The sequence below is a fragment of the Meleagris gallopavo genome, chromosome 1 (genome assembly GCF_000146605.3).
Source record: "Meleagris gallopavo isolate NT-WF06-2002-E0010 breed Aviagen turkey brand Nicholas breeding stock chromosome 1, Turkey_5.1, whole genome shotgun sequence".
NCBI lineage: Eukaryota > Metazoa > Chordata > Aves > Galliformes > Phasianidae > Meleagris > Meleagris gallopavo.
In genome coordinates this window covers 114,073,572-114,093,479 of record NC_015011.2, presented here as the reverse complement: position 1 = coordinate 114,093,479, position 19,908 = coordinate 114,073,572, and the positions used below count along the sequence as shown (strand labels likewise).

The 19,908-nt window shown below is 37.5% G+C and overlaps 1 protein-coding gene across 1 annotated transcript; it reads left to right on the top strand.

Annotated features, from left to right (window-relative positions):
• The first annotated feature begins 3,497 nt into the window (after window positions 1-3,497).
• Window positions 3,498-19,650, top strand: BMX (BMX non-receptor tyrosine kinase). Its single transcript, XM_031557169.1, has 13 exons — window positions 3,498-3,671; window positions 5,645-5,707; window positions 6,741-6,797; window positions 7,690-7,744; window positions 8,601-8,680; window positions 9,288-9,415; window positions 9,841-9,915; window positions 10,460-10,631; window positions 11,513-11,729; window positions 13,319-13,383; window positions 14,232-14,350; window positions 16,341-16,498; window positions 17,197-19,650. The coding sequence occupies exons 1-13, from the start codon at window positions 3,547-3,549 to the stop codon at window positions 17,269-17,271; spliced, it is 1,389 nt and encodes a 462-aa protein (XP_031413029.1). The 5' UTR covers window positions 3,498-3,546; the 3' UTR covers window positions 17,272-19,650.
• The last annotated feature ends 258 nt before the right edge of the window (window positions 19,651-19,908 follow it).

The window sequence follows — 19,908 nt, the reverse complement described above, 5'->3', positions numbered from 1 at the left end:
ATTTGTCTTCTGGTTTGTGGTTTGTATCTTTAGGATGCATTCTGGGCCCATTTCCCTGCTTCTCTCTGTTGATCAGAAAGAAACTAAAAAAAAAAAGAAGAAAAGCTTGAATTCTTATGTATACAATTGACATAACAACTAGGGCTTTAAGATTTGCATCAAGAAACAAGACAAAACCATGAGGTATAAAATGGAGCTCCAAAAATAATAATAAAGCCTTGAAAACAGGCTATGATCAAAGAAGCTTTTGATATATTTTTTCTGTTAATAATACTTGAAAGTAATGGCATTGTGAACATGCAGCAGCATAACTTGTTTTGAATTCTGCGGTCTGCTTGCCTGGCTTCCATCAAGAGATGCTTTGTCTATCTGGAGAGATCATCAGTCATGCAAATGTTCTGCTGAACATGCTGGCTTCTGCTAGGTCTTTATGATTTATTTTCATTATCTGCTTGATTTCAAAGGTGTTATTTTGGAAGGGAAGTTTAAAATGCAGGAATGTGACAATATTAAGGTTGATATTTCTAAAACAGTTTCAGTAAATGCAGATATAATAAGTACCACATCTGGCTAGAACAATTTGACTTCATTTCCCCAAGCTGTATCATACAGATCAGACTTATAAGGCTAATACTGAGTTTTCATGGCGAGGAGTAGTCAGCAATCTATATTTAGATCCAGAGCTACTTCTATAAGCTTTCAGCACATTCTATTTTGTCATTTCACCTACTCAGACTGATCATCAAAGGCACAACTGAACTGCCAGTCTTCCTTCCATCTACCTCCCATTTCATATCCCCATTTCATATCCCTCACCTCTCCAATCCCGGCGAGTCTTGTTTCTTTTCTCCTTCCTCCATTGACCAGAAGCACTAGTTCTTCTCTTTACAGCTTACACCTTTGATGTCTCTGTCCCTTTCATCAGTTGAACATTACACCATTTCCACAGGAGAGCTAGTTCCTAAAGAGTGATACTATTACAGAGAGTATAGGTGACACCATGCCTTCAGAGGGACCAGTAGGCATTTCCTCTGTGCTTTGATAAGCAGGATCTTCCTGTCTTAGAAACACTTTCATCTCTGCTGGTGCCTGTCAGGCACTGTCTTTGCAATGTCAAATACTTTCTGTAGGTCAGGTAGAAGTCCACTGAGTGCACACATATATCTCCTCATGCTAATTTTTTTGACAAGTTTTTTTAGAAGAGTAAATGAAGCAACACATACCTCCAGTTGTACCGTGGGAACACGGTTTTGCAGATGGTAGGTATACTACATTTGCCCATCACACCTAAATCTCAGCTTGTCACCTAAAGCTCTCTCTAGATGGTTGATAAAGTCATCAACATGGAAATCACAATAATATCATTGCTAGCATAAGGGAAGTAACAAGGTGTATTCAATTACTATTAGGAAAGTATAGGCTTTAGGGCTTTCAACCAGTGCTGGATATGGAAAGCATTATGTAAGGACACAAACCAAAACATTAATCTGTACCAGGTTACACAGAAGTCCATCCAGAAATATTGCAAAAGACAAGTACAAATCCAACAGTAAAACCCAAAGAGATGCAAATCTGATGTGCTCATCTTTGGCTGGATCTTTCCCCTGTCTGGTTGGACAAAACAAAGCTTCTTTATTTGATCATAATTATTTCCGCCATTTACTTTGGCCAACACTTTGCACTTTCTCCTGTTTCACAAAAAGATGAAAGCTTCCTCAAAGCATGACACCCTGATCATTCCATAAACAAAACGGAGGATTAAGAAAGAACAGTTAAATCTCAAAAAATTACCAAAGCCATATCTCAGAGATACAAATCAGCCCATAAATACATTCACTAAAGATTTACTTGCTCTAATATTACTAGATGCTTTTATGAAAATGCATTATAATTTTCTCCATCTTTCTAGTAGCTTCAGGCCACTCTATTTCTGACATTATCCACAAAACAGACAGCCTAAGGCTTGGATCATGCTTAACAAAGGCCTTCAAGCTAAAAGCTCCCTTCCACTGAAGTCAGGCATGGCCAACTGGAACCAGACTTCCTGTGCTGAAGCAGTAACGCTTGATGAATAACAGGTCTAAGTCTAGGCAAATGGGTATTCTGTTCTTTACAGATGAGCATCGCCATGGGAACTCAGTGAGATCAGATTGAGGCTCATTGTGTTTACTGGAAAAGATCCTGCATGTCTTCTGGATCCACAGTGTCAATCAGTTGGCTTCTTGGTTTCTCTTTGCTTAAATTAAGTAAAGAAATATCAATGAAGATGAAACAAGCAAGCACACAATGCCGTGGTTGCTAAGATTTGTTTAAAGGAATCACAGCCTGCTTCAGAACACTTGGCATTCTTACCCAGTATTTCATTACAGTGCTTTTCAATATAAAATGATTGCATAAGATAAATAGTTGGCACTTGGAGCCTCTTATCCCAAGTCTTTGTTATTTCTCCCCATCTTTTGCTGTCAGTGTTTCACATGTAGTTTTCCCTACTATTACAGAATTTGAATGCCTTGATTTTCTCAGTTATGACATTTCTCCAATTTCTAAATACATTTCAGTGCCTAAATCTAAGATGCCTTTTTGCCTATGCTTAGATTCTTGTAAACTAACTTTAAAGTCGGGCTTCTCACCCAAGTTATTTTTGTAGACCTCCTAAACAAATAGCGGTGATAGGTAGAAACTTATGTAGGAAGACACATTTCACCTGAAGATGTGGGTCAAAGAGAAATCCTATAGTTACATTCCTATACTTGTTTAAATCTGCACAGAGAAGGAACCAAGTGGAGTTCCTTATATCTAATAAGTTTAACAAAGAAACATCCAATGTGGTCAATAAAATGTTATAAGGAAAGGGGACAATTTAGAATCACGTAGCTTTTTCTTTCAGAGATTAGTAGAAACGACTGATGAATATCTCTTGTGCTTTATGGTAATTATTATGGTAATTAATGATTATTAGTAATCATTAATTATTGATCAACAGTCATTAAAACATATATATGTAGGTTACAATAGTGTGATGCTGTGTTAGAGTTTTCTGATACAATATGATGTCATTGCACTTAGTTATAGTAAAACTGTTTGTTCACATGGTGTCTAATGCACATGAATTGCAATTGCTCAGTAAACTCTATCAGCTTCAGATGATGTTAGGCTTTTAGTATGAGTACAGTCTATTATGTCATCTTGTTAATGAGAGCTTACTATGACAGCTGTGTCAGCCTGCACTCCAGGTAATGCTTTGGGTGTCATTATGATGGAACTTGGCTCTGTTTTCACCCGTGTCACAAATATGGACAACAGTTTCTGGAATGTCCTTCTACACGAATGAGAAAAAAAGGTGCTTTCCTGTGCCCATCTTCTTAGCTTTGATTAATTTTCTTACATTGTTATCCATTTTGAAGATATATATGATCATGTATGTCGCTTTTCTTTTCTTACTTTATTCTGTGCTCTATCTCTTTATCATTTTATTTTTTCTGTCTTCAAAAGTTGAGACGTAGAAGCCTGCCTCAGGTTGTATCATCAAACAAGGGAATTCTAAATATGGCTGTGGCCCAATGCAACTATGAACCCTCAGGAAATTCAGCTATCCGTCTTGTCAAAAGCAATAAATACCATGTATTGCAAGAGGAAGATTTTGCCTGGTGGAAAGTAAGAGATTTGGAAGGGTAAGTATGCACTGCACTATACTTCTTTTCCATGATCGTGATCTTCTATGTGTCTCATCCTCATAGACAGCATCGCAGGCAGTCCCAGTGCCTTACAGGATCTATAGAGCTAGCATTAGCTTGGAACTATGTTAGTAGCTTTTAAACCTTTTTAAAGAAGCCTCATTGTGTTCTGTACAGCTCCACATTCATTATCATCCTTGGCTGCCAGACTGGGTTATAGATTTACTATAGTCACTGCCTGTGTGCCAGCAAAAATAATATCCAATGGCTTTAATTCTGTCATGTGCCTGAGGAAGGGCTTGTGCACTCTGAAGCCGGCCATTTATTTCCAACTATTTAGTCTCAGTGAATAAGAAGATAACATCTCTCCTCACAGACTTTGCCTCTCATGTATGCACAAATCATCTTTAGACCAACAGCGTCACTATTGCAATAGCAGTGACAGCACTGGAGACCAGTGAGAACTGTTGAAACACTTCCATCCAGCATTGAACAGAAGCATTAAATTATTCTCTTTGAGGTTCACAACTGGAAGAATCCCCTTTGACTGCTTAAAATACAAAATTTTTCATTAACATCCAGCTGGGGCAGAAAAGAAAATTGCTTCCCAAGTCATTAAATAAGAAACAGCTTTCAGAGTATGTTGGAGACAAAGGCAACACAACAAACAGGAGCTGCCTAGAAGAGATACGACTTCTTGTCTGTCTCATGATGGATACTCTCTGAATTTGATTTCATGTACATGACAGAAATGTGGAAGGGAAGAATTTTTAAGCAAGAGGATATCCAAACTGGTTTGGAACAGAATGGAATTAGTTGATTCACTCATAACTCATTGATTAAGTTTACATCTGCAAGTGAGCAAACAAATAAATCAACCTTAAGTCAAAGTGTCTGTATTTTATAGCTGACAGGAGTGGCATGCTGTTTGGATTAAGAAAGCAGCACACAACCCCAGCAATTCAAAGACAATGATAAATCAGTAAGCTGAGATTCGCTGCTAAATGTCATCACTGAAAACTTGATGGCTATGCAAAAGCATATAATATAGGCAGCTCTGCTAATAGAGCCTGAGCAGAGGGCTCTGAGATGAATGAAGGAGCAAAACAAAATCAAGAGAATGGGGAGCATTTATAGTTTTTTCTCTGGTTTGTGAATCTGAGGCTTTTGCAGCACTGATTCTGCAAGGAAAAACTCCATATATAGCATAGCAAAATCTTAAAGTTCTTCTTGGAAACTTCAAAGATCTTGGAGTTCTGAATGTAGTAGGAACAAACAGCTGGCAGTTACCTGTTTCAGATTTCATGCATTCTTGGATTTCTTCTCACTCTACTGAGATCTGTGGTGAAGAAACCCTTCCTTTCTGTCTCAATTCATAGGCAAATATACACCTTACTCCCCCAGTTTATTTTTCTGGTGGGCACAGCATACAGCCCATTCCCTTACCGCTAAAGATGACTATGGGTCCTCATAACTTAGTCCAACATGCCATGCTGCCAGCTGCTTCATATGCTAGCTCAGCTGCCCATACTCACTTAGCTTAGCTTCTCAACTGCATGTGGCACTGTGTGGGAAAGAGTGCTGAGCCTACCTGCTGACTTTCTGTGTCTGACCTTGGATACTCTGCTGGCACCTATTAGTCACTTGCATCCTTCATCACAGCAATGGAGATGGCATGTAATGATATTGTTGAACAGCTGCTCCAATCTCCCATATATTGATGTCAATCACTGAGAAATAAGCCATTTCAGTGACTAGTGAAAAGCATAATTCATTGAAATATAGTCTTCTAAAACAAATTACCTCTGCATTTTCTCCATGTCGTGTACAGAAATGTTTTAACCATGAGCATTTCTGTTAGTGGCATTCTAACAAGTGTCTGTCTGATTAATCCCTTTTCCTATTTTAAGTGACCAATTTTAAGATGCAATCATATGTGATAGCTGAACTGTGAACTGTTTATTTTGCAGGAATGAAGGCTTTGTACCAAGCACTTACTTGAGAAAGTTATTCTTGAATGAGGATGAGCCAAGGTGAATCAATATGCAGCCATCCACTGCTTAAATGTTCTCCTCACCACTCAAGAAAAGATTGGGCAAATTTTTTGGAATATTTTTCTTCTTAAGTAACCTTCTGAGTACTAAGCATATAATTTACTGCAAGGTGTAGAATCAAATGCAATTTGTCTTCTTGACTCATACATTAATGCAAAAAACATCAGTTTTTCCCCATCACCTGTTTTCATTTAAATCAGTAGGGTTTTGCCACTGTCTTCAATATGCTGGGATTTCAGTCTTTATACTTTTATTTCAGTTTTAAAATGTCAGCCTTGCTAGCATGCTCATGCATTTGTATGTATGTAAGCATTCCACTACAGAGTGAGTTCAACTCTATTATAAATCAGTCTCAAATTTTCTTTATGGCAAGATGGCAAGATGCTATGACATTGTAAGCATTAAGTGTATGTCAAAGTGTTTGAATGAAAACCTTACAGAAACTTCACAAATTTTCTTATAGTAAACCACACTAGATAGGATCCAGAGGTTTACTTTAAAAACAACAACAAGCCAAAACAAACAAACAAAAAACCCAACCAACCAACCAACAATAAAAAAGCCACTATTCTATTAATATTCAGTAAAAGACATCATAATCACTGTTCTGTTATTTTTGCACAATAAATTGTTTTAGAATTCTTTCCATTGACTGTCATGCTAAAAATATTTATTTGGGAAGTTTAGGGTTGTACAGTTTTGGAAATCTTCCATGTAAATTTTGAAGTGGTAGATGCAATCTTTGAGTAAATTCAGTAAAGACGTAGTTTCATTGCTTGCTGCAGAACACACAGAACATATTTCTCTTTCCAACACATTGTACAGTGGCATTGTGTAAGTGTTTAGCAAGTCAGAGAAAAATCTAGAGAAGTAAATATATCTCATTTTTTTTAATATTCACCTTGGAACATGGCACAATAGAAACAATTACTCAAAAATATATGCAGTGTGGCATTTAACAATTTTCATGACTAGTTTTTCATCATTTCAGTGTATTGTTTTGTCTTTGTAGGGAAAACTCAAGTGTCAGTGAGCAGACAGCAGAAGAACAGAGCATGGCTCAGCATGAGTGAGTATGTAGGATATATCTTCATGAGAACTGAGAGATTCTTTATATAGAAGTTTTATTTCCATTCTGCATGTACAAAGAACAATGGCATTCCATATACTTATGTTATATTAATAGTAACAATTAGATATATAAAATTGTCGAATCATTAAAGATCACCTAGTCCATCTCCCCTGCAATGAACAGGGACACCTACAGCCAGATCAGGGTGCTCAGAGCCATGTCCATCCTGACCTCAGATGTCTCCAAGGACGGGGCATCCACCACCTCTCTGGGCCATCAGCTTTGAGGTCATCAGTAAGATCACTGGTCACAGACTTCCAACAATAGATATGAATTTGGTTTTGGAAAGGAAAAAGACAAGTGTTTGGACAAATCAGTCTCCTACACTTATAAAAGGATCCTTCATGAAACGAACTTTTGTTAAAAAGGCTTTACATGAACTCCCCAAAATGATCTGACATAGTATGTTTGTCTTGTTTCCACCATGGGGTACTTCTCACTTTGCTCAAATATTGTGAAAAACAAAAGATTAGAGGAGAAATTATGCAACTCATAGCTGTTAAGGAGATGGACATGTCCTGATCCAGGACAAACAAGCTACTTCTGGTAGAGCTCCAAGACTGCAGGATCTTCCTGTAAGGATTTACTATAAAAAGCCAGCATCACAGCATGGGCCCAGATATCTCAAGGTATAGAAGTCCATTGGAAGCAGATGGAACTAGTGGTTTCTCTCTTTTTACAGCCTAAAATTACACATGCAGGACAAGTCCCAACTCTACCTTTTAGAAACATTTTCAAAAATATTTAGATGTATGGCATTTTTCATGAGTCTGCTGTGCCTTACTCAGAAATCAGCCTGTCAGTAACGAGCCTAATACTTCTCTTACAGTTGGTATGCTGCTGGTATCTCCCGTGCCCAATCTGAGCAGCTGCTCCATCAGAAGGTACTACATACCCCTATTGCTTGTATATGAACAGTCAAGGAGAAGTTTCTGTCTTTGCCGTAGTATGTAGCTAGAGGATGCTGATGCTCTTCAAATAGCTGTTGCATAACACATTGCTAGAAACTCTTGTACTCCATTAGAATTGAAAAACAGATCTCCAAAAAATGTCTGGATGCATTGTTTCTCTTGTACAGATGAGCAGATTATACACTTCAAAAACGAACTCTGAAAAACAGAGTATCTAATTTAGAGTGGTAAGCTGTTTTCACAGAAGTAAAAGTGAGGAGTGAAAGTTAGGACTGGAATACCACCAAACATAAATAAATATTCCAAATATATTAATATGCAATGAAAATCTTTTTAGCTATTCTACCATTCAAAAATACCTTGGCAAGAAAAAATGACATTTGTCTAATGAATTATGTGAAACTACTGAGTATAGCAGAGAAAGAACTTATTCACAAGGAATGTATGGAGCCTCTGGAAGGGATAGGAGGGAGGAGAAGTTTAACTACTTTCTGTCTACCTTGCAGTTAATCTGTGCCTGCATCAAACCAAAATGGCACACTATTCGTTTCATGTCTGGGATGGTGTACAATTCACCTAACTCTAAACATCTACACTGGGGTACCACAACCAATTATCTAGACCTCCTTTATGGGGAGAAATAAATAATTCGGAGGCAAAGTTTGTCTTGTCTTAAAGTAGTTCTTAAAGGACGTCAGATAAATCACATCTTTTCTTATCTATGGACATTCCAGTGTAAAATTCTAAAGTTCAATGAGGTGAATCCCAACCTCATAGATTCTTGTAATTTTATCTTTTTTTTTCTTTTTTTTTTTTTCTTTTCATTTAGGGAAAAGAAGGTGCTTTTGTGGTGCGGAAATCTAGCCAGGCAGGAATTTATACTGTGTCTGTACTCAGTAAATTTCATGAGTGAGTATTCAAAGAATGAATATCCTTTCTATGAGCATGCAAGGGAAATTATATTTGGTGTAAGTTGTCTTCCAACAAAATCTCTTGTGTTGAAGATGAACCCCAGGCACTTTCAGGTCATATTGGTTATTTGAACTGACTCAGGGAAGGGAAGGGAAGGGAAGGGAAGGGAAGGGAAGGGCTCGGTAGAAGTTGGAAAGCAGAAGAAGAGGTGGAAATGTTGACTTCTGGGGCAGACTAGAACTAATTCTAACTGTGGCCCTTTTATTCATAGGTGTCCAGAATTAGATGTAGAGCCATTGTGAGGGCAGTACATGAAAGCTATTGACTTTGGATGACAATGTTGAGAAACAAATACAGGCTATATTGTAGTACACAGCAAAACTCTGTAATATGCTTCAGTCTGTTCTAAATAGCCAGCAGATGTAAAGGGTGGATAAATATGACAGAGGAAAACGTAACAGTCTCCCTGAACAGATCTGCTATTTATTTAGTTATTTGGTTGGAATGTTGTAGTTTGTCTCACAGCTAACTAATCTATTAATGCATGGGCTGGAAGGCACTTTGCAAGGCTCTAACATACACAGCACTTCGTTGTGTTTTTCAGAAGTAAAAAAGGAATAGTCAAACACTACCACGTGCACAAAACCCCTGAGAATAAGTATTACCTTACTGAAAATCACTGTTTTGAAACAATTCCCAAACTGATATACCACCACCAACACAACTCAGCAGGTAATCCTATGTGTTCTTTCTACTTGGCTCTGGCTTTGTCTTCTGCGCTTTGCAGAGTTAACACAAACCACTTCCAATGCTGAATGTTCTAAATTTTGAGACATCTTTTGGGAGAATTTGGGTGGGACTTGAGCTATCATATTCATAATCAAAATAGTTGCTTTGCTTTCTGTACAGAACTTTTTGATAATTTACTGGCTCTTCTTGCAATACTTCTGCTGAAGGTATTGCAAAGAAAAAATTGTTTAAAAAAACTGTTTAGAAAACCCTGAAGTGCCTAGTCTTGTGAAATGATGAAGCTGCTAAAAATTGTTGTCTTTACCTGGATGGTGTGTGTTTTTGTGTTTGTGCATTAATTTCCTGTATGTTACTTGATCCAGAGGAGTTATTTATATATTGAGAGCTTTAATGGGTTTTGTTTGTAGGTATGGTGCCAAGGCTCCGGCATGTGGTATCAACACAAATAAATAAAGTCCCAGCCACAGCTTCATTGGGAAATGGTAGGAAAATAATTTTATAATGTCAGACATGGCCATCAATGAAATCAAGACAAGAAAATCATGATTTACTTCTTTCAGGCTTGTGGAAGATTGCAGAATCTTTGAACTCATTGTTTTGTGGCCATTTTAGTTTGCCCACATAACAATGATGTTATGCCTTTTTAAGACACTCTATGTCAAATGTTATATTGAACATGAAAGATCATGTGAGTTTCCCATTTTTTTTTCCCCTTTGCAATATTAACTGGCACAATCATGCTTGTTTTCCAATCCCTTACAGGAATATTTATCATTTGATGCATAAATCTTTCTCAAAACTACTTATAAGGCTTAAACCTAAGCAGTAGCAAAAAATACTTGTAGGAAGTTTAGTGTCCTTCAAACATAAAGCTGAGATGAGAGACAGGTATGTTACATCAGTGCACCATGATTTTGTAGCCCTTCAGAGAAAACAACAGCATTGCACCTGACAGACATTATGCTTGCATTTGCTTTTTTTGTTTGTTTGTTTGTTTTGCTTAAGAGAATTTCTTTGTCCTGCTAGGAATCTGGGAGCTGAAGCGAGAGGAAATTGTGCCATTGAGAGAGCTGGGAAGTGGTCAGTTTGGAGCAGTGCATCTGGGAAAGTGGAAGGGACAATATGATGTGGCTGTAAAGATGATTAAAGGGGGAGTAATGTCAGAAGATGAATTCATAGCAGAAGCTCAGACCATGATGTAAGCTTTGCTTACGTATTTGGAAACAATGATTTCTCCAAACATTAATCAGTGATGCAAAGCAGACACCGGAAAAAGGATTTCCTCTTAAAAATAGCTTTAAATAATGTTGAGTACATTAGACATGGGCTAAATAGGTAGCCATGTAGAACATTTGGAGTATTAACAAAATAATTTCACACAAACTGATGGGATCACCTACAAAAAGTTTCAGCTAGCATCTCTTCCAAAACATTAGAGGTTCCACATATGTCACTTAAAACTACTTTCCTTAGCACATATACAGAAATGATTAGAAGGTCATTGTTGCCATCCTGCAGATAGGAATGCAGTGAATGACTGGGAAATATCAATAATATAAAGATGTGATTTGAAGTATTAGTTTCTGAATCTAAAGAGATAATTGTATTAGAATATCCAGTGAAATTCCATTAAGTGATATTAAGCACATGAATTCAAGAACATTTCTGTTATCTCATGTCCTGAAGGTATGCGTTACCTTGCTGTCAACTAGCTGATACAATCACCATTCTGAATCCAAAAATTTTGCAGCATAGTTTTAGTAGAAAACTTTCAGGTATAGGGACCACCCTACCCGCTCAGTTCCATTTTCTCCCACCAATAAGGCTGCACATTTTCTCCGCTAAATTCTATTTGAGATTTTGACTATGAAGTTGACATTTCATCAATACTTCTTTTGGTTGTAATCAATACTGAGGTTCACAGTAATGAGCAGGAGTCTCAATTCCTCTTGAAAATGAATTCTTGCAAGTCTAAGATAAGACTGCATTCATTCTCAAGAATTTCTCAGAGAATGCTGCATTAGTATGTAGTAATCATATCTATTCTGTCTCTTACCGTTTTATTTGCATTTATTTCAGGAAACTTAATCATCCCAAACTTGTTAGACTGTATGGAGTATGCTCAAAACTGTATCCCATCTACCTGGTGATGGAATATATGCCAAATGGCAGTTTGCTCAGTTATCTACAGATTCATGGGAAGGAATTACAGCCCCTTCAGCTTCTGGAAATCTGCTATGACGTTTGTGATGCTATGGCTTTTCTGGAGAGCTGTCAGCTCATACATAGAAATTTGGTAAGCTATCCCACAGGAGAAGTGAAATGGGAAAGACCGACACAGTTCTGACCCGTAGTTCAGGTACAGCTGCACTGGTGCTCACCTGAAAAGTGTCATGGTCTACAAAGCAGAGACACCTGGTTGGTTCAGTACAAGGTACCTCTGGGCTAGGAGCTTTATAGCCACATGTAGACAGTATTGCCCACAAGCTAAACTTTCTGTGCTAGCAGGTCCCCAGCACTGCATACTGTGCTGCCTGCATGCATGGGCTCTAGGTTTAGGGATTTATGAGCACTTTGCAGCACAACTGTAGCATCAGTAAAGCAAAAAGTTCAATCTGAACTGATGATTCAGTCCTCCAGGAGATAGAGGTGCAGCATTAAAGATGAGGGGCACTGTTAAATAAATCTCTAATTTATCTAATTGGGAACCTTTTCTCTTTTAACAAGTACGAATGTTATTAGGATAAATGGGAGTTTATTCTTGCACACTGCAAGCAGGAACAGAACTTGAAAGTCTGGAGTTGCCTTCTCTTTTAAATGCATGTATAAGTCACTGTATTTCAAGTTGCTCTCAATGTGAGGTTCAGTCATTTCAAGGTCCTGGACCCAAAGTTAATGCAAAACGTAGTTATAAAAAATGGTAGCATAAGTCTTTGGGGAAATAAGCAGTTATTTTTGAGCCTGTTAAAAGTGAACAAACACAAACTTCAGAGTCAGTAGCAGTATTTTGCCTTCTAACTCCAGGCAGAAATACATTGGAATATTTGGTAATGATTTATGTTATAGACTTGATTAATTTTCCAATAGGGATCTCATCTCCTCAGGTACTATTTTAAATGCTGTCTTGATGATGCTTTCAAAAATTTGTTTCTATTTGCAAACAAAGTTGTTCAATCCATACATCACTAATTTTCACACTCTCCTTCAGAAATGAGGAATGACAGACAATGTGGTTAACAGTGTTCAAGTAGTAAATATGAAGTCAGTCTCTGAAAACCGTCTGTATGCCATGGGAAGACAGAGATTAAACATGAGTTTGATTTCAAGCTGTAGATTCAAAGTGTATCACAAAAATTTATGAGCATGAAGAGACACAAAATACAACTTTAGATAAGTGTTCCCTGGTGACCATTTGTAGAACTGTTTTCTTACTGAAACTTTCATAAGCCAGACTGTTTATATCAATTTTTATTGTTTTACTCTGCTTATAATGTATTGTGGATAAGCAAATCAATGTTTTCCTTCTTGCTTTTGATGCCTTGGTAAATGCTAAGACCCTGTAGTAGGATGCACTTTGCAAGACAGAGTTTACTTTCTAGATCTGTTGCTGTCCGTCCAGGTGAATGTGAGTTTCTCACCTCTGTTTACTCATCTCTCATCATCCTCATTTGTAAAGCTGAGGTAATGATAAACAATGTTTTTCAATCAGTAGTCAAGCCAAATAAGAGAGTTACTTACTAATCCCTTACAGTTTCCAACTTAACTGCTTCAATCAAAGCATTTCATTACTCTTTGAAATGTTAGTGGATAGAAATTTAGACGTGACATTATTTCCTCCACTTTAGTCTTCTTCTACTCATCTATCTTCTAATTTTTCTACTAAAGGCTGCTAGGAACTGTTTGGTTGACAGCAATCTTACCGTGAAGCTATCTGACTTCGGGATGACAAGGTAAGTAAGAGAACTGATAGCCTTGTGGAGCTGCAGTTTTAGTATATCTTATAGTTTACTGGTAGTGATCAGCTAAGAACAGGCAATTAGTAAAGTTAAGTCACAGTGTGTTACATCTTTTTGTGTTTCCTATCCATAAAGTAGTTTCTAAACTATTATGGAGTTACAATAAAGACACTTTTCTGTCTCAAAAACTCAATGCTTAAAGGTTAGGCACAGCTGAGAAATTTCACCACTCATATTTGTTAAGGAAATCTCAGTTTGCTTTTTCTAGAAGATATGCACTCGACCAATGGGCTAAACACCTGCATCAGCAGCCTCAGTAGAAGGAAGTGGGAGAGGATGAGCAGCCTCAAGTCCTCTGGGGATAGGCTGAGGGGACAGGCACTGCTTAGTCTGGTGAAGATGAGGAGGATAAGAAATACCTAAAAGCTGACTGTGGCTGCTTGCAGTTGCAAAGCTGATGAAGCAAAGTAAACCTTATCAGTGTCAGATGTTACAACGATGGGAAATGGCCACATACTGCAGCTCAGAAAGTTCAAGCTTGAAGAACATAAGGTATTTCACAAGGTGACAGTGCAACAGGAAGCACTGGGACACAGTACAAACCTCCAGAGCAGAAGGGTTGGATCTAGACGATCTTTGACATTCCTTTCAACCCAAGCCGTTCTATAGTTCTATGATTCTATGACTATTTCTCTAATATGTTGATAACAATTATCTGATCTATTGACTACAGCTGATGTCTCTACCACATATCCTTTGGAAGTTTGGGATTCCATCTGGGATTTTCCTGGCCAGAATTTTCCTTCAACTAGCCACAACCAAGTTCATTTCTTCCATTTTAGGTATATCCTGGATGATCTGTATGTAAGTTCTCTAGGAACCAAGTTTCCAGTGAAGTGGTCAGCACCAGAAGTTTTTCATTACACCAAATTTAGCAGCAAGTCTGATGTATGGGCCTTCGGTATGTATGGAATTTTGTGTATAAATGCTTATGTGTATATGTTATCATGTTTGAATTTATTTATCTTAGTATACGAAAATACTACATGCATGCTGAAATAATACATAAAGCAATTACAGCTTATGCTCTCATTTAATATTTTTATGAATCAAAAATAGGAATTTTTGGAATTTTTAGCCCAATGTTTTTTCTTCTAGGCATACAGAAACCTTGACCACTCCCCAGGTGCTTTATATGTGTTTTATATGCTGCACTAACGGGAAATGTTGGCACTGGAGATCAAAAAGTGTCTTTGACTGTAGAACATAAATCTTAGCTGCCAAATCAAAGAGCTGTTCTATTAGTCCAAGAGGTCAGAATGGATAGTGTGCATGGGCCAGATGTGCCAGAGGATCTGGGTCACTGCATCTTGGAAAAAAAATAAAATGCATTTGCAGATCACTTTCTATGCAGGAATTTCAAACATTTGAACTTCTACTTCAGTGGTTTTCAAGATATGATTTAAAAATCCTCAGGGTCTGTTCAGTGTTTCTAAAAGTCCGAAAAAAAGCAGCAAAGAAAGGGGAGCCATTTGTGAGCGGCCTTAAATCCACTTACATGGGTTTGCTCCTTCAGTAGGATGATGTTAGCAGCGGATGATTTGATGGAAGTTTGGCAACCCATTGTTCTTGAGATTGAACAGTGGTGAATAAAGCAGATGAAAGTGCCTCCAAAATGCAATACTTCTTTTTTATCTTTAACTTTAGCTAGTCTCCCAATATTGTTAACGTGTCTAGCGGATAAACAACTCAATTGTGCTCTTCACAAGGTTTTTATAATATACGCAATTAAATCAAAGGATGGATTTTCTGGCAATAAATTTTCTTTTTGTTCTTACGGATGAAATCCTGACTCCAGGCATTATTGTCATTAACTTCAATATCAGCACTAACTTCAATGGAAAACACTGTTTTCCCTCAGAGGGTCTCTTCTCATTTTACCACTCTCCACTGATGCAGTGGAAGCAAGGGGAGACATGGATCTGTCAGTCTTGGTTTGACTGCTTTAAATTAGTGAGTCTTTGAAGGGCTAAAGAACTGAACCAATGTACTCACATCCCAGAAGCAGATGTCTGAGGACAAATAATCTTGGCTGTTTCATGTTCTCGTCAGGGAAAGGTGAGATTCAGGTATTTTATTCTGATCCCATTGTGACACTGCAAAGCTCCGATCTTGAAGCTGGAGGGAAGTTAAAGATCCAGTACATTTCTCTTTGAAAAAAATAATAATTCCACTATTAATAATAAATTTGGATGTTAGAAAAAATTTCTGCTTGGAAAGAGTGGTGATGCAGTGGCACAGACTGCTCAAGGAGGTGGTGGAGTCACCATCCCTGGAGGTGTTCAAGAACCGTGTGGATGTGGCACGAGGGACATGGTTAGCCAGCATGGTGTGATGGGCTGCTGGTTGGATTAGATGATACTTGTGATCTTTTCCAACCTTCATTATTCTATGATTCTATATTGTGAATAATAAATATTTCACTTTTTTTTAACTTATCAATCTGTTTAGTTTCAAGAAAAATAGTTTCAAGCAAAGGAGTCTTTGTGAATTAATTATTATTATACTATCCAGTGTTTCTATTGCTTCAGTAAATTCCACTTTTTATATGTATGTGTAGTAGAGACCACAAAGCATTTGGGAATCTTTCTGATGCCAAAGAAGTTTATGTCTCACTCAAACACTCGAATGATCATTAAAAAATGCATTATGATTTACTCTATAAAAATATGCATAACTGTAACAGTGAATTTCTTTTTCCTTCTCTAACACTGTGCATACATACACATTTACATAAGGGGATGTTTGTATTTTTGGACATTACTCTCCATGGAGTCAGTTATGTATTGCATGTGAATCTTGTTTTGGGAAGGAAGGATTCTCTTGCATTTCTTGGTTTTCATTTCTTATCTTCTGTTTCTTGCCTTCCATTGCTGTGAATACTTCTGCAGGTATCTTAATGTGGGAGGTGTTCACTTTGGGAAAGCAGCCCTACGAGCTGTACGATAACATGCAGGTGATTGAGAAAGTTTCTCAAGGATACAGACTTTATAGACCGCAACTGGTTTCAGACATCACCTACCAGATAATGTACAACTGCTGGCATGAGGTATGTGTATCTGCATGTACATTAAAATGCACTTCAATGTCAGTGTAGGACACAGGGTAAGATTCTTCTCACAAATTTATTGGTTTAAAATTTGAATTCTGAGTTAAATTCCTATGACTACAGAATGACTAGTCGTACCTCCCCATGACCATTTTTCCCATCTATTTTAGCCACCATAGAATATGTGTTATTTCTATTTATATATAAGTATCTTAATTAATTTGGAGGTGACCTCTACCTCTTTAGATAGCTGAAGTTGCATGAAAAAAAAACACCCTTAAAATGGAAGGAGTAAGTTATCCCATCTGTGAGTCTTCCAGGAGTCAAATGCTGATCATGCTGATGTTATCTTCAGAGATGTGTCTGCCGTGCCAAGAACTATCCTGATTTATTGTTTCTCTTCAACTAAATTTTAGTCTGTTGTCTATGGACCATGACTTGTCCCTCTCCCACAGCAAAGAACCATTTGGCATATTGTTGGTGATACCATGAAATGACAGTGATTACAGACTTTTTAAATATTATTGGCAGAAATTTGGGAAAAACATTAATGCAAAGAAAGAAGAATAAATTATTGCAACAGAAGAAATATAAAAAAATATAATTTTTTTCTTTGTCCCTTAATCACCACTGTCTCTGCGAATTTCTGTATGCATTTGTAACTAAATAACTTTATCCATCATCTTTGCCTCATCCAGCTGCCAGAAAAGCGTCCTGCCTTTCATCAGCTCCTGTCATTTTTCGAGGTGCTGAGAGAAGACAGCAGGCCTTGAAAAAGAAGATTCACATACAGATGACTGTGCATACTTGTTCCATATCATCTGTCTTCTGTGAGAGAGTGAAATCTGAACTCTTCCTGACATGAGCCACCTATTAGTTTCTAATTTAATTAGGGATTTGACCAAGAAGTATACGGGGAAAGCTTTTATGATACTCTGCAGGTGACAGTACCTAGAAGGATGCTGTGGAAGAATGTAATTCATTCTGTCCACCTTGTCTCAAAGGACTCCTCAGACACTGAGATATATGGCAACTGTATACACTTCTTTCATGTTTCCAAGCTGTCACTGTTTGGCCTTAGCTGGAAATATAAACAAGGAAATACATGCTAGTTAGGCTTTATGATTATCACAACTCATCTGAATGCATTGTTCCTTTGTAATTCCCTGAAGCTGATGCTTCAGGTCAAATGCAGAACTGCTGCAAGTAATAATAACATAAGTAGTTATCACTTCATTTTCAATTACTTAGAAATTGCTATTAGTAAAATATTACATCAGTTTGTTTACTAGTAGTATTGACTATAATTTTGGCCCTTGGGGTGTATGTCTGATTTTGAATTTATTCTAAGCTGTGTATCTAAGATATTTGCAACTATGCTACATACAGGAAGATCCTTAGAGAGCTATTGCTTCTTTCCACACTTTTTTTCTCTTTTCATTTTTTTTTATGTGTCATTGCAACAATGTTAAATTTGGCAGATCTGTATAAAATAGTAAAAATAAAATAGTAAAAATTTGAACAAAACTTAAAACACCATAGTTGCTTAGCTAGGTATTTTACTACTGAGCAGCAGAACATTCTCTATTGATATTAATACTGTACTGTTAAATAAGAACACCCAACATTCAAACGTGCATAGCACTATGCTAATTAAGGGCAACTTCATTCCATCTGGATATACCAAATACACTTGAAGTTTCATCACTGTAACAGAATCTAAAGTTACATACTGACATTTGTAAAATCTAATATATACAAAAAAATGCAGAGGTTGTGAAATAAAGTAATTTTTGAAAAACTTCTCTCCTTTGAAATGGATGCTTTGCTGTAATGAAAATGTTAATCTTGAAAACAGATCTGAGGGTGGCTGTTATGCCTAATTACATTGTTTCCTCTTTTGTCATTCCTTGTTTTTGTTGATGTACTGTAAGTGGGTAAAACACGTACAGTTGAATTATTTATTTTAATAATGTATCTTTATTTATCTTAAAGTCTAGCTAAGTACTAAGATTTGAGGATATTTTGGCAATCTGATATGTGGCATAGACAACTTTATATGCCTGCACAGTTTGCAACTACTTCTTTCATCTACCTAGCATTTTGAATCATCTTCAATTGCCTCTTGTCCTCACCACTCTACCAGCCATGTCTTTGTCTCCTTAAGCCTTGAACACTTCCCAGGATGGAGATTCCACAGCCTCTGTCATAGCATGGAACAGGCAGCCTGTTCCAGCCCTGTAACACCCTCCTCACAAATAGCTTTACTTTTCTAGATTCAGGCTGACCCTCCCAAGCCTCAGTCTGCTGCCACACTACATATTTCAAACCAAATGCAGAACTTTGCACTTCTTTGTTTTCACAAGGTTTCTGCTGGCCCAATCCTCAAGTTTATTCATGTCCCTCTAGACTGAAGCTCTGCTGTTTGTTTCTGCTGTGTATCTACTCCTTCTGATGCCACCACCACAAGAGCAGCTGGAGTTGACAGGGTATCACACAGTTCAATGTCTATCTATAGCTACCTAATCACCACCCAAGGTCTCTGGTTATTTCCTGGGGGAACTGTTCCCTCTTCCACGTGCCCAGGGAGGTGGTGGAGTTACCGTCCCTGCATGTGTTCAAGAACCATGTGGATGTGGCACTGTGAGACATGGTTAATGGGCATGGCGTGATGGGTTGGTAGTTGGGCTAGGTAATCTTATGGCAGAGGGCAGAGTAGCAAGAGACAGTCACCTCCCTGTCCCTAATGTTCACACCTCCTCTGATGGAGCCAAGGATACCATAGGAAGGCCAAGGGTAACATGTAACACTAATAATATTTATTTTATATGTCGTGAGAGCACGGTGCTAAGATTGCCTGTTTGCAACCTGCCTCTTCTTAATTCTTTTGTGAAGTGCGTGAGACATATCTGAGATTCTACATAAAATACATGGGCTGATGAAAGTGAAGGCTAGAGACATGTGCGGGACAATGTTATTGCGTGCAGTGATATCCAATGGGGAACCCAGGACAAGAGACAAAGTCATGATATGCTACTTGATAAAATACTACAGGGGATTCATTTATCTAACTTCAAGCATATGAATTAGGCATTCAATGTAGAAATCAGCGCTTTTTGAAGTTCCTGATAGAGGCAGTGAAAGTAAGGTGAAGGTGTCTTTTTTCTTGGTTGCCTTCTTCATGCATTTTGGAAGCTCTTAACTTTGTAACAATGCAAAATGATGAAATGTAGAAACTCTTCCATGAAGTAGAGTTCTTATTTTCTGCCCAGCTCCAGGCCTGGTTTCTCCTACTTTTGTATATATTTGCATATATGAGCATATGTCTGCACATGCATACATACATTTTTAAAAAATATACTCCCAAAACTATTATATAAAATTATGTGACAGCATTTCATGACCCTTTT

Bases quoted from the DNA above. Each gene is read 5' to 3' on its own strand.
- BMX (XM_031557169.1), top strand. From the start codon at position 3,547: ATGGCTGTGGCCCAATGCAACTATGAACCCTCAGGAAATTCAGCTATC. The intron at 3,672-5,644 runs GTAAGTATGCAC...TTTATTTTGCAG, and splicing joins AAAGTAAGAGATTTGGAAGG to GAATGAAGGCTTTGTACCAA. The intron at 5,708-6,740 runs GTGAATCAATAT...TTGTCTTTGTAG, and splicing joins TTGAATGAGGATGAGCCAAG to GGAAAACTCAAGTGTCAGTG.